Source organism: Tachypleus tridentatus, chromosome 6 (genome assembly GCF_004210375.1).
Source record: "Tachypleus tridentatus isolate NWPU-2018 chromosome 6, ASM421037v1, whole genome shotgun sequence".
NCBI classification, from domain to species: Eukaryota; Metazoa; Arthropoda; class Merostomata; order Xiphosura; family Limulidae; genus Tachypleus; species Tachypleus tridentatus.
The window spans coordinates 114,571,469-114,593,392 of NC_134830.1; the positions used below are offsets into that span (position 1 = coordinate 114,571,469).

General features: G+C 35.1%; 1 protein-coding gene and 1 long non-coding RNA gene across 2 annotated transcripts in view; one reads left to right on the forward strand and one right to left on the reverse strand.

Annotated features, from left to right (window-relative positions):
* LOC143253358 (epithelial sodium channel subunit gamma-2-like) overlaps window positions 1–21,924 on the reverse strand; it is a 91,159-nt gene that overhangs the window by 22,417 nt on the left and 46,818 nt on the right. The window contains exons 5-6 of the mRNA XM_076507116.1: window positions 7,309–7,481; window positions 4,850–4,948 (exon numbers count right to left, since the gene is read on the reverse strand). Of these exons, the coding sequence (XP_076363231.1) occupies window positions 4,850–4,948; window positions 7,309–7,481 (272 nt within the window). The remainder of the gene's footprint in view (window positions 1–4,849; window positions 4,949–7,308; window positions 7,482–21,924) is intronic.
* LOC143253359 (uncharacterized) overlaps window positions 1–21,924 on the forward strand; it is a 66,632-nt gene that overhangs the window by 14,833 nt on the left and 29,875 nt on the right. The gene's annotated exons all lie outside the window — the stretch shown is intronic.

The following is a 21,924-nucleotide window of genomic DNA, read 5'->3' on the forward strand; positions in this document are numbered from 1 at the left end:
AGAAGTTGATTGAAACAGGAGAGGTCAATGATTGATATACAGTCCACAGTGTTTTTGGGGATAAGTTTTATCTACCTTTTAACTGTATCTGACTAAACATACCCTTATGTTACATTTTCAAATAGTGTAATGCTGCTAAGAGGTATACTCCATATTGAAGGTATGTTATTTTTCCATATCTTATCTAATATGTTTATTTTTTTATATTTGAGTTACTTTTATGATAATATAAAAATGGAAAAGAAATGAAAAATAAAAGTTGATTGTGTGTGCACTCTGCACCCATTTTAGCATAAAAGTATAACTATAAGCCTTCAACATGACATAAAAGCCATTGTTAGAATGCACCATTACCAGAATGCACTGGTTTATATATATATTAGAAGTTTTATATTATGAACCACTTCTGCTCTATCTGGTTTTTTCCATAAAATGATGTGCATATGCATGCACTCACAGAATTAATAATACCCAGGTGCAAACCATCACGGTACATTTAGTATGGGTGCAAAATTTCAGGTTTCTAGGTTCTTTGGTCTTGAAGTTATAGCACTTGCACTCCTTTTCTCATACTTTCTTATCTCACAAAAAGATGAATATGTGTCCATGCACATGAATAAGTAATAATATCCAGGTACAAAAACTAAGAGTCCTCTTAGTATGGGTGCAAACTTTCAGGTTTCTAGGTTTTTTCCTTTTGGAGTTGTGGTGGTCATACAGACAGACCCACAGTTATGCCCTTTTATTGTTACAGACTACTATTTACAAATAAATACTTAAATTTTAGTTATTTTTCTTAAAACAAAACAATAAACAGAAACAATCTTCATAAAATAATAATCTACATTAATTTTTTTGAAGTCATGAGCCATACTTGCTAACTCTCATTGTAAGTCTCATCCAAATTCATTTGTTAATGTAAAAGAAGTTTTGTACACATATATGCAGGGGCATAGATTTTTTACACCCAATGGGTGGGATGATTTTTGCAACCACTTATGTGGACTGTTCATTTTGCAAATTGGTAATCTCTGATTATGTGAACCTGAAAGCTGTAAACATGCAGTCACAGAATAATCTTGTTGCCACAATACATGAATGTGATACTGACTGATACTTATGAACTATCGCTTAGATCGAAAAGCTTAGAAGCACGCCTATATTAAAGATGTACATTTCAGCCAATGAAAAAGCCTACATCTAGGCCTAATTATGTAATTCAATTGGTAAGAACATGAGAATCACAAGAACAAACACACAATTTGTAGGCCTGTGATGCAATAAAACAATTCAACAGACCAAACTGTAGGGGGGGATGATTGTATGTACCATACCCCCCACCTAAAATGAAGGGGGGATGTATACCCCTATCCCCCTAGGATCTACGCCCCTACATATATGCATTTTGGAATACCAAATAATTGTAAATGACTATTAGATACCACAAAAATTGATTGTAATTTACAAGGCTTCCTAACTGCTGTATTTGGGCTCTGATTTATATTTGAAAAACAGCATTGACCCTAATACTTCAAACTCTCCAATGATAGAAAATTCATAAATTACTTAGAAAGACTAACAAAATTATATATAACTTTCAATTGGTTGTAAACTTACAGGTATAGTAAAGCAGATATAGGTAAACAAGTCTTCTCAAATGAATGAGTAGGCAGAGTCAATATGGTGGATTTGATAAACATTATGATATCTCAGCAAACAGAAAAAATAGGGGTTTTTACTTTATATTTTAGCTTGCTAAAATAAAAAAAAAAGTTAAGTTTATAATTTGTATAAAACTACAGGCGTTGCATTGTGGGCATCATAAAATGTAATCTGACCAAACCCAGGGGATGATGAACCACAACATAAAAAAATATATTTAACAATTTTATATTAACTTTCAAATCCAGAAATTAACTAATGTCTAATTCTAGAATTTGAATAATAACCAACAATTTAATGTCAAACTTAGTAACATGCATTCATAAAATAACAGTTCAATCAAATTTTGAATGTGAATCTACAAATGTGGCGACATGTCTTCAAACCGTAACTGCCTTGATAGTTTTAAAGTCTTGGGTGTTGCTAGCTATGAAGGGGATGCTGCTGCTTTACAAAAGGATTTAGATCATTTAGCAAGTTGAACAAATAAATGAGTGATAGGTTTTAATTATAATGCATGCAAAATAATGCACATGGGTTATCATAATTTGAATTTCAAGAGCAATTTGGATGGAAATAGCTTAAACAATGTGATGAAAGAAAGGGATCTTGGTATAACAACTAATTGGTTCTAAACCATACAAGCAGTGTGCCATTTATAGTGGTAATGCAAATAGGATTTTAACTTTTATTTACAGAAATAATGAATACAAGTCTAAAGAGGTTTATAATATCATGTAAACATCACTGGTTAGACCACATCAGTTGTACTGCATTCAGTCTCAGGCTTCTTACCTTAGGAAGGGCATTGAATTGTTGGAAAGGGTGTGGAGGAGGACTATTAGAATGGTGCCATGGATGGAGGGTTATTATGTGACAGAATTACAGATAAGGTTAAAGTTTCTGAAAAAGAAGAGTTAGAGAGGGATCTGACTGAGATCTTCAAGAGTGTAAAGGAAATTGGATGTGTTTGATGCATCATCCTTTTTCACACTTAATGGCAATAACAGTAGGACAGGGGGATAGATGTAAATTAACAATGTAGGTGTTATCTTCAACTAAGAGTTTTATTTTGCTAACAGGGTGGAGGGCCTTGGGAATGAGTTGTAGATTTTTATATCAGGCATTGCATCACAATTTGCATTCCAGACAGTAGCCTGTCTAAAATTAAATGGTTCAGATCTTTTTGGGTATATCGTGAATAGCCAGTCTAGCCTTACTGACAAGAATCTCCAGAGGCATGACAAGTATTTCTCCTGTTGGCTCTTGAACAGCATCAGGTTGAGAAATCATAAATATTGGCAACCCAGTATTCTAATGAAAGGTAAACCCCTGATCTGAGGCAAGAGAACAGTGAGATACTCTAGTAATTCATCTGTAACTTTCTTATGAGTCATATCCATATCAACAGTATACTTCCTGGTTAACTCACCTCTGCCCCATATTCCACTCACTTGTCATATGGTGCCCACTGTTTCATCTGCTGGAGAGATAGTTCTGATTAGCAGAATTTACTCAGTAATAGTAGCTGCAGTCTCTCTCTCTCTCCAGTATTTTCAAGTGGCTTTGAATGGAACTTAGACTGAATCACTCAGTTTGGGATAAGTATAGGAGTCCTGTACAGTTTATCAAAACCAGTACAGGACTTATCAGACACTACACCATTGCAAAAATCCTCAATAAAAGGTTTTCTTAAACCTAGGTTAAACCTCAGGAGGAGAACTCAATCAACTATTCTGAGTAACCAAATTCTGGCAATTCTTCCAAAATCCATGGTAGCAATGAGAAAGAATTCCAGGACATTTGTATCAATAACAAAAGTCCAACGTCTAATTATTTGCAGTAATTTATCTGCATATTTTATCAAAAACTGATAAAAAAAGATATATTTTCTATAATAACTGCAAAGCAAAATGTCTAAAGTTGATTATCCATTATCTGATACAAGTTTTTGTTCATATTTGAGAAAGTATTGTTTAGATGGAAAAAGGATATAATTGAAAGGCATTGTTAATGGACCATAACTGTCTATAAAGATTTCTGGAATGTGTTTTGAGCTGCTATTGAAGACCTTTCTTGGGTTTTTATTGTTTGTTTTTAAACAGCTTGCTGACTTTTGATTCATACCTAAAGTTTCAGAATGTTCTGTGGTAGGTTTTTCTTTCCATGTCTTGATTATACATGGAAAATCTGACTTTTAATTCTAATTTTGATAAATTTTCAAATGAGTTTAAGTGCAATTTTTCCAAAGTGAAATTAAATTATTTCAATTAATTGTGAAAGTTGTATTATTTTACTATTTGTTCACTCACAAAATTATAGCTGGTTCCCCTTTTTTGTTGTCCATTTAGGTAATGATAAATTTCAGTCTTAAAAAAATTTCAAAAGGAATACTTTTTTGACAAGATACATTTTTAAAGTAATGAAGATATTCTTTCAAAGATATATGACTTTGATCACTAGTGAAATCATTCTCAAGTATACAGATTTTAATGGTTTTTGTATTTAAATCAATTTTGAACAATATAAGAGTATATTTCAATTAGATAACCAATAATGATTACTTTATGCATGCACATATCAACTCACATAATTTGACAAATTATTTATCTATAGCTGAACAGGGAAAAAAAAAAGTAAATAAACTGTAATGTAGAAAATGTGTAAACTATTTGAATAAGATCAGGTAGGTCTGGGTAAGTAAAAACATTTACAGCTGTGCCTGGGTAGATGTTTATTGTGAGATTGTTTGATTTTATTAGTAGACATTTTTCTACTGTTAGTTCAGGTTTATGTTTAGTACGATGAAATACTGTTTTTTGTTCGTATATTCATGGATGTTGTTCTTTTAACCTGATATTCATGGTACATCCTATTTCAATATCTTGAATGAAAGCGTGTAACTTATATTGTTCTGAGGGATAACCAAAACGTATAAATTGAGATAATACAAAGTTTATATTAAGATATAAATTTAAAGTCAAAATAAGAGTCTAATGACACCTGTTATGAATTTTCTGTAAATACCGACTAAATTTACCTGTTTACTTATATAGCACAACTTAAATATCTTAATTAACTAAAAATGTATGTACATATAATGTAACTTTTAAACCATGCAACAATTTTGCAAAAGAGATAATTTAAATACTTAATCTTTATACAAAACTTGCACATTATGTCTTACCTGTTGTGTTAGTAAACCACTTCGAAAAGATGTCCTTCCCATCTTATCATAGTCAGTACAGTTAGTGGCATAAGGTGGTGGTAACAAGTGTGAAATACTCTGGAAAACAAATATTTTGATTAAATGAAATAATCTAAATTGGTAGGTTAGTTTCCACAATTGAAATATTAGATCATCCCTTAACTAATGTATGATTTTAGAAATATCCTGGTGTAACACAACACCTTTATGATTGATCAAAGCAGGCTTCTTTTCTTTCAATGCAACGTTCAAGCACTTTAACTGCTGACAATATGTCTGATGTAATTGTTACATTGAGTGACGGCAACTCAAAGTGGATCACACAGTAATATCCCACCAAATGCTTAACAAGACTTTCCTAGGATGGAGGTCCATTCTGGGCTGTGCTTTAGCTAGTTTTCCTGCACTGAGCCATTGTCCACAGTGCTTAACATTTTTATAATATATCCATTTTTCATCTTCAGTCACTAACCTGTCCAAAACAAAGGTGAGTTACATTCATGAGAGTGCAGATAGTGCAGATAAGTGCAAATGTCCACTATTACTCTAAAGTTGGCTTCTGTCAAATCATGAAGGACCCTTTTCCAAGTTTTGACACCTTTTCACCCTGTTGCAGATAATGGTTAACTGTTGAATTGTTTGAATTAAGCTTCTATGCTAGTTCTTCAACTGTTACAGCTCAGTCTTCATCAAGTGCAGTCAGCAACAAGTCATCATTAAACTCAATAGGACGACCTGAACATGGTGCATCACTTAAGCCGTAGTCACCTGATCGGAAGTTCTGAAATCTGAAACTACTTTCGGAAATTTCTTTTATTGAGACACTCTGCACCATAAAGACCTTGAATGTTTAGTGTAGTTTCTGCTGCTCTATTGCCTTTTTTAAACTCATAAAGCATTATATACCTAATCTGCTCCTCAGATACATCCACCTTCATAAGGGTTTAGTTGATTAATGATCTGAAAAAGTGGAGTAGGATTAGTTTCTTTTATTTGTCTGAACATTTTTATACACATCCTACTACATATTGTAGTCATTAAAGCCTTTTACAGAGACAGAAATGATGATGCACTTTCTGTATTAAATTTTTGAACATGACTTATGGGATGACCTGATATTAATCCTTAAATTTATTTACTTATTTTATAAATATTTATGCAAAGACTTGTTCCAAACATCCTTTTGCTAAACATCAATGAAAAACATTTTTTTATGGAATATTGAATAAATATTTATAGTTTAACTGTATATATATATATATCCAGTAATCCCTAACAGCCAACCTGCAACACATGTCAAGTACTCAAAAATCTGTTACAAGGCCGACATCCTATATGCAAAGTTTACTTTGGTAAGGGAGGGAGGCTAGAATTTAATCTAAGAAACATCAGAAAAAATTTGTGTTATTCAAGTAATATTCTGGCTTACTTTATTATTGGAAGCAGTATTATAAGTGTTACACTTTCCAAAACGACTGAGCCCAGCAACCCCTTACCTGATCTTTACAGTCATTGCCTGAATCAGCCCAATGTGGAAAATAATTGGGTATCACCAGTATATACGCAATATATTGAATACATATAGTATATGTAACAAAAATAAAGCAAGTAAAACAACCTACTTTATGAATTTATTTGTTCTACTTTTATATTCAACAGTAGGCATGACAATTTGATTTGTTAAACTGATAAATAGCATCAGAATATCCTTTTTGTTTTTGCAATTCAATTTTAAGAACTAAATTTCTTATGTGAAGTCATGGTATTTAGCATTTTGTAGATAATGTGTTTCTCTCAACAAAACTACCAACATTAATGTTTAACAATATGCTTTATTAATGACAAAGTTAAAAATGGTGCTCTATAAATATCCTTGAAATTTATGAAATGCTATTAAGAGTCATAATTTATTGTGACTTGTAAAAACCTTTTCAGTAAAATTTTTACTCTGTTAATAATATTGTATTAAATACTGCCATAGTTATGAAATGCATTTTAAAATTAAAAGTTTAAATTACCAAACTTATCAATGAATGGTTATAATTTATGACTTTTGTTATGCCATCATAACCCCAAGTAAAATCATGAGCAATAACATTATAATTAAAATGTATGTATTTGGAAACAACTTACAATCAATAGTATATTATTAAACGATTATCCATGGTAGTGTATGTAGGTTTTAATTAGCTGTAACATTATCATTAAACTGTACTTTTTGTAACTTAGTAAGAACAACATCATTAACATTAGTGTATGCATATCTTTGTACAGTCTAACAGCAACAATATTGTTAAAACTTTATATATTTGGATACAGCTTGCAAGAGACACTGGCAAGAAATGTCTTGGTTGTTCACACTGTAGTATAATGAACATAGTTTGATGTTCACACAGCTAATAAGCTTCAACAAACAATTTGAGATAATTATTACTTACCTGAGATACAAAAAATGTGTATTCTTTCCCATTTTCCAAGTTATATAAAGCATTTACTAAATTAGGTACTGAATCTGGTGAGCTAAGTGTTATAACTGCACCATACGTTCTTGAAAAACTGATGTTTTGGTCCAGATATAAGTAGAAATGCATATAAATCCCATTAACTCTTCCTAAAATAAACAAAAAATCCACCAGTTGTAACAGACAATGAAGTACTTATTCATCTAACACAGAAACAATCACAAGTTATTTCAATTAAAATAGCATAGATCACTCATGGTAGTTTTATCACAGTAAGTTAAAGGACATATTTTAATATAATAGTGTTGTTCTCAAATGAATGTGTAAGTATGTGATCTTATTATATATGTAAAAATGGCTGGTATGGGTAGAGAAAAATTCTATGTAAAGGAACAAGTTTTTCTCTACCCATACCAACCTTTTATTTACATATATATTTCTCTATACAAGTGGGTTTTCTCATCATCATGGATTATGTGACATTATTATAAAAACAATCTATAATATGGGCATCTGTTGGCTGCCTCAGTTATTGTAGATTTTTTGTATGATAACTAAAGACTGTCTGACAGAGTACACAGACTATCTTGTTTTAAGATTTTTGCCAAGAAGAGGGGTTAAAAAACTTAAATAGAATACAATTGTGCTTTTCTACAGAATTAACTTTTAACTTAATGATTCAAGTATTAATCAGTTGATTGAGTCCAATATTACGTTCTACAAAGCAGGGTATGTGATAGCATCAAATAATTTCATTAGGGATTTAATAAAATTGAAAACAAATAAAAGTAATATTATCTAACATTCCTCCTTTATGCTATTTTTGCTGAAGTTAAAGGTAACCTCACCTATTAATAAGAAAATAGATAAAATGTCTATCTTTATATAGTTATAAATAGATTTAGAATTTAGTTAACTCATACAAAAAGATAATGCATTTTTAAACATAATTGTGATTCGTTCAACTGTTGAGCAGATTCATTTCAGTTACTTTATTACTTCATTAATTAAAGTTACCCTTACATTCACTTTAACACAAATTGTAGGTCTAATTTTACAAACACTTTTCAACATAAAGTCTGAACTGCTGCAGGCCTAATGTGGTAATAACATTTAACAGAAATTTCCTTGGTTGATAATAAATGGTAACAAAAGAAAAAAAAAAAAAAAAAACGACTGAATAATTTTACCTGATCAGCAACTGTTAGACTGTTAGATCACTAATACACTGAACATTTAACTTTTCATTCACTACCTAATAACCTCTCAATAACTAACATACCCATCTCTAAATATTACTATTAGCTCAAGTTTCTCGATCTTTCAGCTATGTACTCTCTACCTAATATATAAATTAAGACATTGAAAAAATTGCTTACAAGTTACAGAGCTTTTAATTAATTCTACTCATTTTAAAAGTTAATATTTTTGTAAACCGAAAATATTTCCAGCAGTATTTACCTCTGCTGCCACTATTGCCATTTGTCAGTCTCCACTTTTGGCCCATCTAAACATTGACAATGCTTGCTCCAGTCTTTTATATCCCATTCAAATGCCTTAGGTAAATTCCAATTTGCAAATTTTAATGTGTCTTCTATCTAAGTACAGTATATAAGCACCTCATATCAGTAATGTAGTTACTTTTCCAAGACATAAACTGGCCTTTAGTGGGGAGGTAGGAGAGAGTTTTAGCAGAGGTATCATTAAAAATACATTTTCAGTTTAGGAAAATGTTAACTTCCAAAGCGTATTTACCATCTACTAACAGTATAGCTAGAATATCATGCTAATAAGGTGAAGAGGCTGATGAAGGCATGATCCACACAGAAATTGTTGGTATAAAACAGAAGAGTACCATGAAAAAAATTGATACCAGAGTGGGAAAACTGCATTACATCCAGAACAGGTATGCTCTTCAACTGGAACTTAGTTCCCTTATCACAGGTAGAGCAGAATAAATAATTGTAGGTATAGGCCAACATCAACCAGATAGCCAAACTTCCACAACTCTTGGTTGGAACTAAGGGGTCATAGTATCTATATCCCATATGAGTAGCTAGGACTATTGGATAGCAATATTATACCATCCATTAGCCATAGTGATTAATTTTACACCACTAAAACCATGAAGAGAAAGTAAACTACACCTAAGTGAACAAACTTTTTCCTCCAAGTACAGAAGTCCAAAAGTCAACACCTTATGCTCAGAATGATGGGATTGTGTATGTTATATTCAACCAAAGAATTGGAATTCATCCAGTCTGAAGTTATGAATATTCATCTTCACTACCCAACCAAGTGGAGGAGTATTTTGCTTGCCCCTGGAATTATGAAAAAAATGTGGAACCTGTGCTCAACCGAGGTCTTAGGATGGGACCACTTCATGTTTTGAATTATGAAGACTACCTTTCATGAATAATATACAAAACCAAAATTGATGAAAGAAAAGGCCCAAACATATGGCTTAATGTCAAGCCTGAACCAGAATTATGAATAGGCTTCTGTGAAGATTAATATCACTCTTGATGTTTGGAATAAAAAAAAAGTTCAGTATCACTAGTAGAAGTGCCACTTACTTTGCCCTCTTCTCCAATTTTCCAAGAGCAGAAGAACACACTTGAATACTCTTGAAGAAAATCCTCTTTCCACCACCCCAATGACTGTAAACTATGAGTAGGAAGGACTCCCAACCTCCACTAGTAAATTTGGGGGGAGGGGTAGTAAATGCTTTGAGTAGACCCAAGGAACAATGCTGTGTGATAGGTGAACCAAGTTCCGTACATTTTTAAAAGGAAACTGATCCTGATTTATTCAACTTAGATATCAGAATGGGCAGGCAGAATCACCTTTTAGCTTTACTCATGACTGTCTGAGGGGTGGTTCATAATAATGTAATACCATCTGGTAGGTGCCTAGATAGTCTTATGAAACACCACACTTGAACAGAGTTTGTTACAACCTGTAGTAATTACACTAAAAGTGGTTGCTAGTGCATAAATGAAAACAAAAAGCATACCTGCCCATGAAACATTCACCACAGAGTGGGAGCCAGTAAGAAATAAAGGGATGCTGGAAATGAAAGTATACAATTGAGGAAAATACTAAATTCTGGTTAAAGTCTATTAAAGTCTAACAGATGTGGTCAAGATTGCTACAGGGACAGTCAAAAACCTACAGAAGAGGAAAGTGCCAAATCATGTAAGTTATGAGATAGGAAAGAATTAGGAATAGTTCACATATCAGCCCACACAATGTTTTCCAGAGGGCATTTCAACCAGGCAGCTAATGAGAGATATGACGAATCTGGTGAGATGTGACAAGCTAAAGATTCCTCTCATACAATGATATAAATCATTTAACAGATGTGGTCAAGATTGCTACAGAGACAGTCAAAAACCTTCAGAATAGGAAAGTGCCAAATCATATAAGTTATGAGATAGGAAAGAATTAGGAGTAGTCCACATATCAGCCCACACAATGTTTTCCAGAGGGCATTTCAACCAGGCAGCTAATGAGAGATATGACGAATCTGGTGAGATGTGACAAGCTAAAGATTCCTCTCATATAATGATATAAATCATTTAACAGATGTGGTCAAGATTGCTACAAGGACAGTCAAAAACCTTCAGAAGGGGAAAGTGCCAAATCATATAAGTTATGAGATAGGAAAGAATTAGGAGTAGTCCACATATCAGCCCACACAATGTTTTCCAGAGGGCATTTCAACCAGGCAGCTAATGAGAGATATGACGAATCTGGTGAGATGTGACAAGCTAAAGATTTCTCTCATATAATGATATAAATTATTATATAGTTTATGTGAATCAGTTTTCAAAACCACCTCATAAGTCACAGGAAATAGAAAGAACAACCAGTTTCTAATACCTGGAAATTAGTTAGTACAAGTCACAGCACTTGAGAGCCCTGACAAGAAATAAATGATCAGGATCAGTGATCATAAAGATGAGTAATGGTTGGAAAACGGATTAGTGAGAACAATTTTTTCCCCTTCTCTGGCTGTCAGTCTGGGAAAAAAGAACTATTAGATTAAAGCAGAACAAATGTGTAATGATGGAGTTCTATGCACATAAATTGCAAACAACTCTGACAGATGATATCCACAAGTCAACAATACAATATGATTTAAAAGAAAAGTGATAAAAAGAGCACAAAGGTAAGGGCTCAAAAGGATGAGACAATGCATGTAAAATATTGAAAAAATCCCAAGTTGGTAGTTGAAAAGGGCATTTGAGTTGAAAAATATAAAAATATGTTAGTAGACCTGATAAAACCTTACAAGACATAGAATTCCTGAAAATATTGGATAAAAATGTCTTATATAAAGACACCATACATGAAGCAAGACTGTTTCCAAATACACAAGTTAGAAATCGGGATATAGTAGATACTTTTAGATGAAGAGTGTTTAAATTTTTTTTAATACACCACTGATGATAAATATCCACTGGTTAATCTATGGTGAGATTTAGTTAAATACATAGATACCTTAGAAGTTAAACTTTATGTTGGGGGGTAGGAATGCATAACTTCCTTGAATGGAGATTGAATTTCAAAACATTTGGGTGGAAAATGTCGAAGTTTTTTGTAGAGGCTGATAATATGGAAGTAGTGGACAATCCTATCAATACTGAAAAGGCATAAATCATGCTTCAGTTGATCAATAATGTGCAATGAAGAGAATTCTACAGGGAGTAGAATGAACCACAGTCACAACTTGGGGCGATAACCAAATTGTGGGAATAGGCTTACAGATGTAAACCTGTCCAGTTCTGACTGAACATATCTACTGCCAGTGCTTGAGAATAAGGTATTGGAGACCGAAACTGCAGTTGAAAAATTCCAAAAAGTCACAATGATATCAATCGCTGGAGATCTAAACCTAGAGCAAATCCACTGAAAAACCATCTTCTATCAGAAGAATCTCATTGGGTTGAGACAAATCTGCAATTACGTTAATTACTCCTGGAACATTATAGGCTAAAAGTCTGATACAATGGGAATTAGCCCAGTAAATGATCCAAGATGTGAAAATAAAGGTCTTTAATGCGTGTCTCCTTGACGATAAATCAGAAATGTTACCATGGAATTGTCAGAATGTATCACGTCAATTTCTCTTCAAGAGAGAAACCTTGAATCATTTCATGATAAGGTAGACTCGTCTTATGTCTAATTACCCTGGAACTCTTGACCTTAGATAAGCTCCCAATCCCTAAGCAGATGCATCTGTGAACAGATGGATCTTGGTATGAGGTGGTGAAATGGATACTCAAATAGGAGTGTTACTCATATTCAACTACCATTTGCGATTCTTGATGTTGTTCTTGAATAATGAGATAGGATGATCCATTGGTTGCACAGTCCCATCTAAAAGAACCTCAGGTGCTTCTCCCAAAGGAATGAGAGGCTCAAGAGATGCCCACATCGCCAAAAGAGTAATACACATCCACACAGTAGGATGGAGACATTACATTTAAAAGTCTGGCTGATAGAGATTGGTTAAGTGCAACTTCAGTATTGAAAAACATGCCCAAATGGAAGAGATACTGCTTCAGTAACAAAAAGATTTCTCCAATCTAACAAGCAAACACACTTCAGTGGCTTCTAAAAGGAGAAATAAGTGTTATACTAATTGACAGGATAGAGCCAATCACCCATATAATAATGTGTGAACAAGTCCAAGGAGCAGTTAGTTGGTTGTCTGATGCTTATTGGCACAAAGCAAGTAAGCTCCGTGCGCCAAACAACTGGTAAAAAGTAAAATTATTAAAATACGAAAAAGAAATCATGTTAAAACAAAACAAAAACCGATTTTCAAATTAAAAACTTAAACAGAGTTAAAAACGCCAATGACCCTTAAAATTTAAAAACACGACTGAGGTTTCATCTGGAAAAGCTAGTTATCACATTGCTCACTCCAAGTTGACTGCCAACTAACACAGAGCCAAGCCTTGAATACAGAACCATAGTCCATGTATGGGACAGGCACAGCCATAACAGCACAAGAGCAGACAGACTAAGCTGTGATGACAGTAAGCTTGTTTCCATGAATATCGACATGGTTTGGTATCCAAGACCACAACAAACCATGGTAGATCATACATAATTATTTGATTTTGAACCATCCATATAAATGGAAATGGAAGGAAGGTTCAAAATGTGATACTTCCAATCTGGAGTATTCACCTACTTTAGGTGACTCAAAGAAAGGTCACATTTTGGGATGGTAATAGGCCATGGTGGGATGAGATGACCAGTGGATACAGCAATGTCATCCAAGGACAAACCCAAATCCTCCAACTGCACCTGAATACAAAGGACAAAAGAAATAATGGCAGACCATCTATTCTGAAAAAGCATGGCCCACTGAGGAAGGTGGGTTATTGTGGTAAGGATCAAAGTTTCGAAGCATATGGCAGAGATGTAGAGGAGGTTCACGAAACTCAGTGTAGAAACTCTAGACTGGGGAAGTGCAAAAGGCCCTTATGGAGAGCTGAAACCCCTGATGAACAGAATCCAACATCTTGGAGGCCAAGGTCTTGGTAGAGCCATAGACCAGAGATTCATAGTCCAGATTTGATCACATGGGGCATGATAGATTTTTAGCATAGAACATTAATCCACTCTCCAAGAGGTGGAAGCTAGGGCAATGAGGATGCTTAGTGCCCTTATACACTTTACACATATCTGCTTGACGTGTGAATTAGATGTCAGCTTACAGTCAAAGACAAGCCCCACGAACTTTGCATCAGCAACCACGGGAAGTACAATATGTTTGAGATAGAGCTTTAGATTAAGATGACTCCCCTCTTGGCAGCAGAAGTGCATACAAATGGTTCTACAGTAAGAAAAGCTAAAACTGCTTCCTGTGATCCACTTCAGTAAACAATTGAGGGCAGTCTGTAGTTGCTGTTCAATAAACCTCATGCTCAAGGACTGAAACAAGATGTGGAAATCATCGACACAGAGACTGGTTGCAACTGTACGATGAGTTGTCCACTGATGGCATTAATCTTTATAATGAAAAGTGTGACACTCAAAACACAGCCCTGAGGGGCTCCAAGTTCATGTGGGAAAGAACAGGAAAGTGCCAAACACACAAGGACTTGGAAACGCCAGTCCATTAAAATGTTTAATAAAAATGGCCAAATAGCCATGCAACCTGTACGAATGGAGATCTTACAGGATGCCATACCTCCATGTAGTACTATAACTTTCTTAATGTAAAATAAATGGAAGCAAATGTTTTGCTTAAGAAAGGCTTTTCTGATTGACATTTCAAATCAAATCAGGTGGTCCATGATGAAGTACTGTCATCAGAACTCACACTAGGTGGGCAAGATGAAGTTATTTGATTCGAGGAACCAAAAAAGACGAGCATTAACCATCCTCTCTAAAATCTTATAGAGACAGGTCATCAAAGCAATTGGAGAGAAGTTTAAAAGCAATTTTGTGATCCTTTCCTGGCTTAGAAAAATGGAGGACACAGCATGGTGCTAAGCATCAGAAAAGCCATTCTACAAGATCCAGTTAAAAACAACCAGAAGAATAGCAAGAGAGGCAGATGAGAGATGGTGCAGCATCTTGCAGGGATTATCATCAGGTTGAACTGATATACAGCCAGACAGATAAGGAGCAAGTTTGAGTTCTATCAGCATAAAGGAGCGATTATAGTCGTAGAGATGGTCAGCTCAAAAGGAAAGAGGCGATCACTTTGCCTGTGTCTTTATGGCTAAAAATGTCTACAAAGATCTAAAAGGTCTAAAAAGATGAAGAAGAAGTGCTATATGCACTAGAAAAGCTTTTGCCAAGAGTGTCAGCGATGCTCTGAGCATGATCAACTTCCTGGCCATCAGAGACCAAGATCAAGAGAGAGCAAAAGTACACTGTCCACCGATCTTTCGAATCTTGTCCCATATGACTTTGGAACTGGTGAAAGAAAAGATGCTAGATGTGAATTTAACCCACAATTTCTTCTATCTTTGACGTTTGACCTGCCAAGCATGTGTATGGGCTCGCTTAAAAGCAACTGGATTCAAAGTGTTGGATACCAATGAAAAGTATCCCAGGCCCAGTTTTGAGCCTTATGTGTCATATGGCAGGCAGGAGACCACCACAGATGAGGATACTGTGAAAAATATGTAGGTTTTATGAACACACTGAGTAGCTGCCTGCATAAAACAGTCAGATGATGGCAGGATCGAGTTATGTGAGAGCAGTGAAAGAGGACCAGTTGGCCTGGCCCAACTTCCATCAAGGCATGTGGGTCAGATGGCATTGACTGCAGCCAGTCTCTCTTAAAATGATAGGAAAATTATCACTGCCTCATGAGTTACTGTCAGCCCCTCAATGGAAGTAAGAGAAAAGTGAAGGGGAGCAGGTAGAAAGATTGATAGCAGTAAAAGACTCACTAGGTGCATTAAAGTAAGTATAAGAACCAGAGAAAAGAGAGAAAGGTTGTGATCCGAAAATATATGCACTCAAGAGCAACTCCTCCCATCAATATCAGCACCACCCCATATGGGATTATATCCATTAAAAGCCCCAGGATTAAAAAGGGAGACAGTGGCTTCTCAATGAGGGCATCAACTTCTGAGTGATCATATGCCTCTTCTGGAGTCAGGTATAGAGAACTAATAGTGCTGGTACAACCCAAGGAAACACAAATGGCTATAGCTTCCAATGATATATCGAGTGAGAAAGACAGGGTGAGCACATGCTGATCGACTAGTAGTGTCACCCCTACGTGATCTCGTCAATCACACAACCTTTCATTTTCCTACAAGGAAAACTGCTGAAAATTGATTACATCAGCAGATTTCAAAAATGTTTCCTGTAAGCAAAAACAAACAGGATGGATCAATCAAATTATTTAATGTAATCTATATTTGAACAAAACCCTGACAGTTCCACTGTGTCAAAGTGGCCAGTTGTTAATTATGTGGAGGGAAATGTGGTAGGGAGCCCTTCTGTTTTTGGCCACATTTTGTTCTTTATTGGATAGAAGCCTATCGACATTTGTTAACTGTTCTGTCAGTTAAAAAACATTAACTGATCACATCCACCATGAAGCCATATGAGGAGATGCATTACAATGCCAAACAAGAACACTGCAGCAACACCAGGGTTTCATGAGCACTATGCCTAAACACCAGCATTGGACACAATGTCCACAACACCCATTGAGAACGTTCGACAACGATACGCACTTGACTCTAGCCCAAGTGGACCTGCTGATTCACCCTCAGGGGCACCCCAAAGCTGTCCATCTACAGAACTTCAAAGCCAAAGTGGTTTGTTAGGGTTAGACCTTTCAACCACCAAAATCCTCTCCTCCCCTTCACAGGTCGCCATGCAGGGCAAACACATGAGTGGATCTTTAGATCCCAGAGGAGGTAAACTGAAAGAACTAAACCTTCTCTGGGAGGTCCCCTCGCCGTGTACAAGAATCTACCTTAAGGGGTAAGTCCAAGAAATGCAAGTGACGAGAAAAAGCTTAAATAACTCTGCAGAAGCCATAAGGTGCTGATGCAAGACCAAAAGTTAGATTCTGGAATAGTAACACCTGAGCCTTTATAAAAATCTGAGAAACCTCTGGAAAGATTCTACTGTGGGAATATGGAGTTAAGCATCAATAACATCGAACTTGGTTTGATCATCCAAAGCTCTGATGCAAGGTGTCATCACAAGTTAAAAAGATTCCATTGTGAATCCAGTAAAATCTAAAATTGGTTGAATCAAAAGAGATTGATGATTGGACACCAATCTCCTGACCTTTTGGGTACCATGAATACATGAGAATAAAATCCTGGAAGAATGGGATTGATCCTCTGTACTACCTTTTTGACTAACAACTCTCACGGCCTGTGAATGAAGCTCCATTTGCTATGAATCTATTGGAGGTGATATAAATAGAATGACCAACCCTGAAGCCAGAATCTGGAGTGCACATAGATCCCTGGTGAAAGAACTCTGAATGTTCAGGAAGTGATCAAGGACAACAGCATCAGTCAGCCTGAGCCGAAGATTCTTAATATTATGGCAAGACACTATTATGGGAACCAATAGACCCAGGAACTGAAGGAGGGGATCAGGAAACACTATGGGCTAATGTTTTGAAATTAGAGTCAGAAAGATAAGAAATCAATAAAGATAAATAATGTAAACTGGCTCTATCAATATGGGATTCTAATGTTTTTAGAACTCCAGTAAATAACATGGGACAGAGAAAAGGAGCTTCCCGTAACTTTTGAGGGCAGAAGATGGTAAATAAGCCCTTTCTACCTAAGTGTCTCTACCTAAAAAATCCCAACAAACCAGCCAGGAAACTAAAGAAAGAATAGAAGAAGAAGTCTTGCTGAGAAAGATATCAACAGAATCCCCAGCTGGTTCTTAAATTGCTGATAGTAACATTGATAGGCTTCAGACGAAAATTGGATTGAAAATAAACACTTTAACAGTCGTGACAGTAACATGAATCCAAGAAAATTGACCTGTTTTAAAGTGATTCCAATCTAGACTCTCAAAGGTTAAAAATGGGTATACTTGAGAATCTAAATAGGCCTTCTGCTGGCGTTAATAACCTGAAGCATGCTGATATGATAAATGCAGGGGACAAGGCATATCTATCTCTTCACATAACAGATTGGCAAATTTCCCAGCGTGAATAGCAACTTCAGAAAAGGAGGAAAAGCCAAGTAGTCACTTGCCATCCTTTCTCCTAACAAGGAAGGAGAATAATCAGTTGTAGTAGGACAGACCAAAAAAAACTTGCACAGTTGAATAATTAACTGAAGAAAAGGGGTTGAAGGTAACTGTTGAAAATGATTCTTTATTAAAAGAATCTGGAAAAAGTGAAACCAAATTCTCGCCAGTTATTTTCAGGTCATTTGCAAATGCCATCTCAGAACCCTCTGGAGAGACACCATTGGTCCATACATGTCTCCATTTCACAACAGATCATATAATGGATGATTCTGATTGAAAATGACCCCCCTCCTCCAGCTGTTGACAAACCCCAGATGGTAGAGGCAAAAGAGAGAAACAATAACTTGGGAATTCATACCAATCAGTAAGGGTTTTTAATGTAATTTATAAATGTAAATGAAAAGATAACAATAGATATGCCAACGACATTCAAAATCGCAACAATCATGTTAATAGAAATTCATGCCAAATGATTTGTTGAGGGAATGATTAAAGTATCAAAAGAAGTTGCTTAAACAGAGTACCTGGATAGAGGGTACATTGAAGACTGTGAATAAACTTGCAAGTTATAATTTGCTTAAGGCATTTGATTGGGATATTAAAAAATTGAAGCAAACGTTTTTCATGCTTACGTGGACAAAGAACAGAAACTCTGGAGATCAATAAATTGCCATAGTATCAGTGCTGGAATGGATGCTTTGAAAATGGTTGTTATTTACTTTTCAAATTTGCCAATCCTTCTAACATATGATTAACTGGCAATAAATCTGAGAAATGAAATATTTTTAATTCCAAAGTAATCACACAAAGGTATACAAAATATAATGTTTGAGTTCTAATTGACTGATGTTTGTGCTGTAACCAAAGATTTAATGAAATTTTGAGTTCTTTATTCCAATCGCCCAAAAATATATAAAAACAATGTTGATTTTTTTTAAAGCTGAGTTCATTCAAGCGGGAGTTAAATGTTAGACTTTTATTTTCTATTTATTCACTAAATTATCTCTGCTTGTACTTTTACAAACAGGACACATGGGACATAAAGACAAAACAAAAGAACTAACTGAGCACAGAAAAACACGACAATTAGTGAAAATTGGAATTTAGCGCGTCTTCACACTACAGTGAAAAGCTCTGGTGACAATCTTATGTTACATCAGCCCTAGATTAGCCATTAAGCAAAATAAGCACGTGCTTAGGGCACAACAGAGTTTTCCCCCTAGCTATCATGCCCTTAACTCTTTCAACGCCACATCATCTTTAGTCAATTTTTTGTAATTGTCCTCATCTGCTTAATTCGACTTCACTCTGATTTGTTAAGAAAACATTTTCTTTGGATCAGTGACTGACTAAAGTTTCGAGAAACTATGTATCTAAAGTAAGAAGTCATTGATTTGGGAGATATTACTATAAAAGCAGTAAAAAATGGTGATAAAATTTCACGTAAAGATGATCGAATGTTATGACGTCTAACCTTGAATATGAAAATTGTCTCAATCATTCCTTCTGTTGTGGCTATTTATAAGAAATTATAGGCAATAAAACTGTTTTGTTTTACCTTTTACTACTTTATTCAGTCACATCTATAAAAAAAATAAGAGCATAATACCACAGAAACATAAGTCAAACGAAATGGTGACAGATGTGTACAGAGACTTGGCTAGTTTTATGTTCTTTCACCTTCTGTTTTCCTACATTATATTTGGGTTATTGTCTTGTTTGTTTTAGTTCTATTTGCGTTAGTATTGCATTATTGGTGTGTTTTATAATATTTTTATAAGTATGTTTCTCACTGAAGCTTTTCTGAGCCGCAATTTTTATGGCTTCAAAGAACTTGCTGTAAAAAAACCTCCTTTGTTTGTGAGTACATGTTTTGAAATTTATCATACCAAGAAAAAATTTAGAAAGGAATGCATCTATAGCAATGCCACCATTCATAGATCACATGTAACTAACCGATAAGAGTATTTGGGCATGTATGTACTCCCTCATGATTACGTAATAATAATATAAACAGATCTGAAGCTGAGATTTACTTAGGGGATAAATACAAGGGTGGTCAGTCTTAGATAAAAATTAAGACCAGATACCGTATTTTTATCCCCATTCATAAATAGCCAACAAAAGTTTGTCAAATATGCCATTTTTAGACCCAAAAATTGGGATAACAATTACATTCTCCTTACTTCTTCCTTGATCCCACCCTGACATCATAATGCCCCGGCCCAGCCCTCTGATGATAGTTTTAATGAGACAAACGAACAATCCGAGACAGAAGCACAGGGACAACGACAACAAACTTTTAGGTTTAATTCAACTATTTTGCGACTATAAATTCAGATCAGTACGTGTTCTATTTCTGAAAAGCTGGAAAAACAACTGACTAATCGGAGCAGTCTAAATGCGATAATTCTACCTTTTAGGTCAAATTTCGTAAGACATCAACATATAGATATGATTCTTAACGTTGTTGTGTATACACTATACTAGTAGTAGTAGTACAGTACTGTGGCACTGTGGTCATTGAAAGACACTGCAAAGAACCGACAAATAAATCAATTTGTGATTGTCTGAAAAAGTGCATGAATTGAACAAGTTCATTGAGTAAGGTTAGTACTGACTACTAGGCTTAACGTTAGTGGCCTCAGTTCCAATGTATTAATATTAGGCTTAACGTTAGTGTTGTTATCTGAGAACTGAGTGACATTAACGTTAGGCCTAAATACTGTCGCTCTTCTATGTAAAAGTGTTTTCTCAGCCCAAACGAGCCGTTTTTGCATATAAATTGAGTGGACTATTCCCAATTTAAGGTCGTCATTTTGAATTTGCCTTCGCACAAAGCATGCAGATAAAGTTTCAGACATATGCTTATTTTGTTGTTGTATGGTTTGTTGACTCATCTAAAGCCCCCCAGGTAAAATTGAGCTCAAAGTTGAGGTTACAACTCATTCTTCAGATATTTGATTAGGATTAAGGTACTCTAGCCTAGGCCTAACCCAGTATTTACTAGCTGAATGTGCAGTACAGATTACAATTGATTATATGTCATGTATGTGTACCAGTACAGAATGATCACTGTGTATATAGGCGACTACAGTATGTGTTATTGATCACAAATTGTTTTGGAATACTTTTTGGCTCACAATGGATTTGCATATTACCATTGACATTGCTTCTTGCATACAGCTACCACAGCAACGCCCTTCCTGCAACTTTTGCAATGACTGAAAACTAATTCTCTTAAAATGGATTGAAGCCAGTCTTGAATGGTTTTCAGCCAATAAGAGTGCAGCAACTTAAAGGTATTTATGAATTCATGTTTATGTGCTGATAGACCTGTGACCCTTAAAAGATCGGCAGCCTATTGAACGCTTTTTAACCTTTCTGGAAATGAAAAGCCTGTGAGGAAATAGCAAACCAACTATTGCAGTACTTACGTGAAGTTTGCCTACATAATTTTTCAAAATGTAGGAGTGAGTCTTACGACAATGCTGCTAACATGTCTGGGTGTTATAAGGGGATGCAGCAAAAGATCTTAGAATAAAATACGTTTGCATTATATATGCCCTGTGCAAGCCCATTCACTAAATATGGTAGACCGAAGTGCTGTTGACTGCTGTCAAGGGGCAGTTAATTTTTTCTCTACAATGCATTTGCTCTATACGATTATTTTCAGCTTCAATCAGCCCGTGGAAAATTCTTAAAGGTTATCTTGGAAATGAAAGTGTTTTAAAATTCCTCTCTGATACCAGAGGGGAGACACATGTTATAGCAACAACAGCAATTCTGAAGTCTTTCTTTAAGATTTTGGAAGTTTTAGAATGTCTAGTTGAAGACCAGACACAAAAATGAGACACTAGAAGAGAA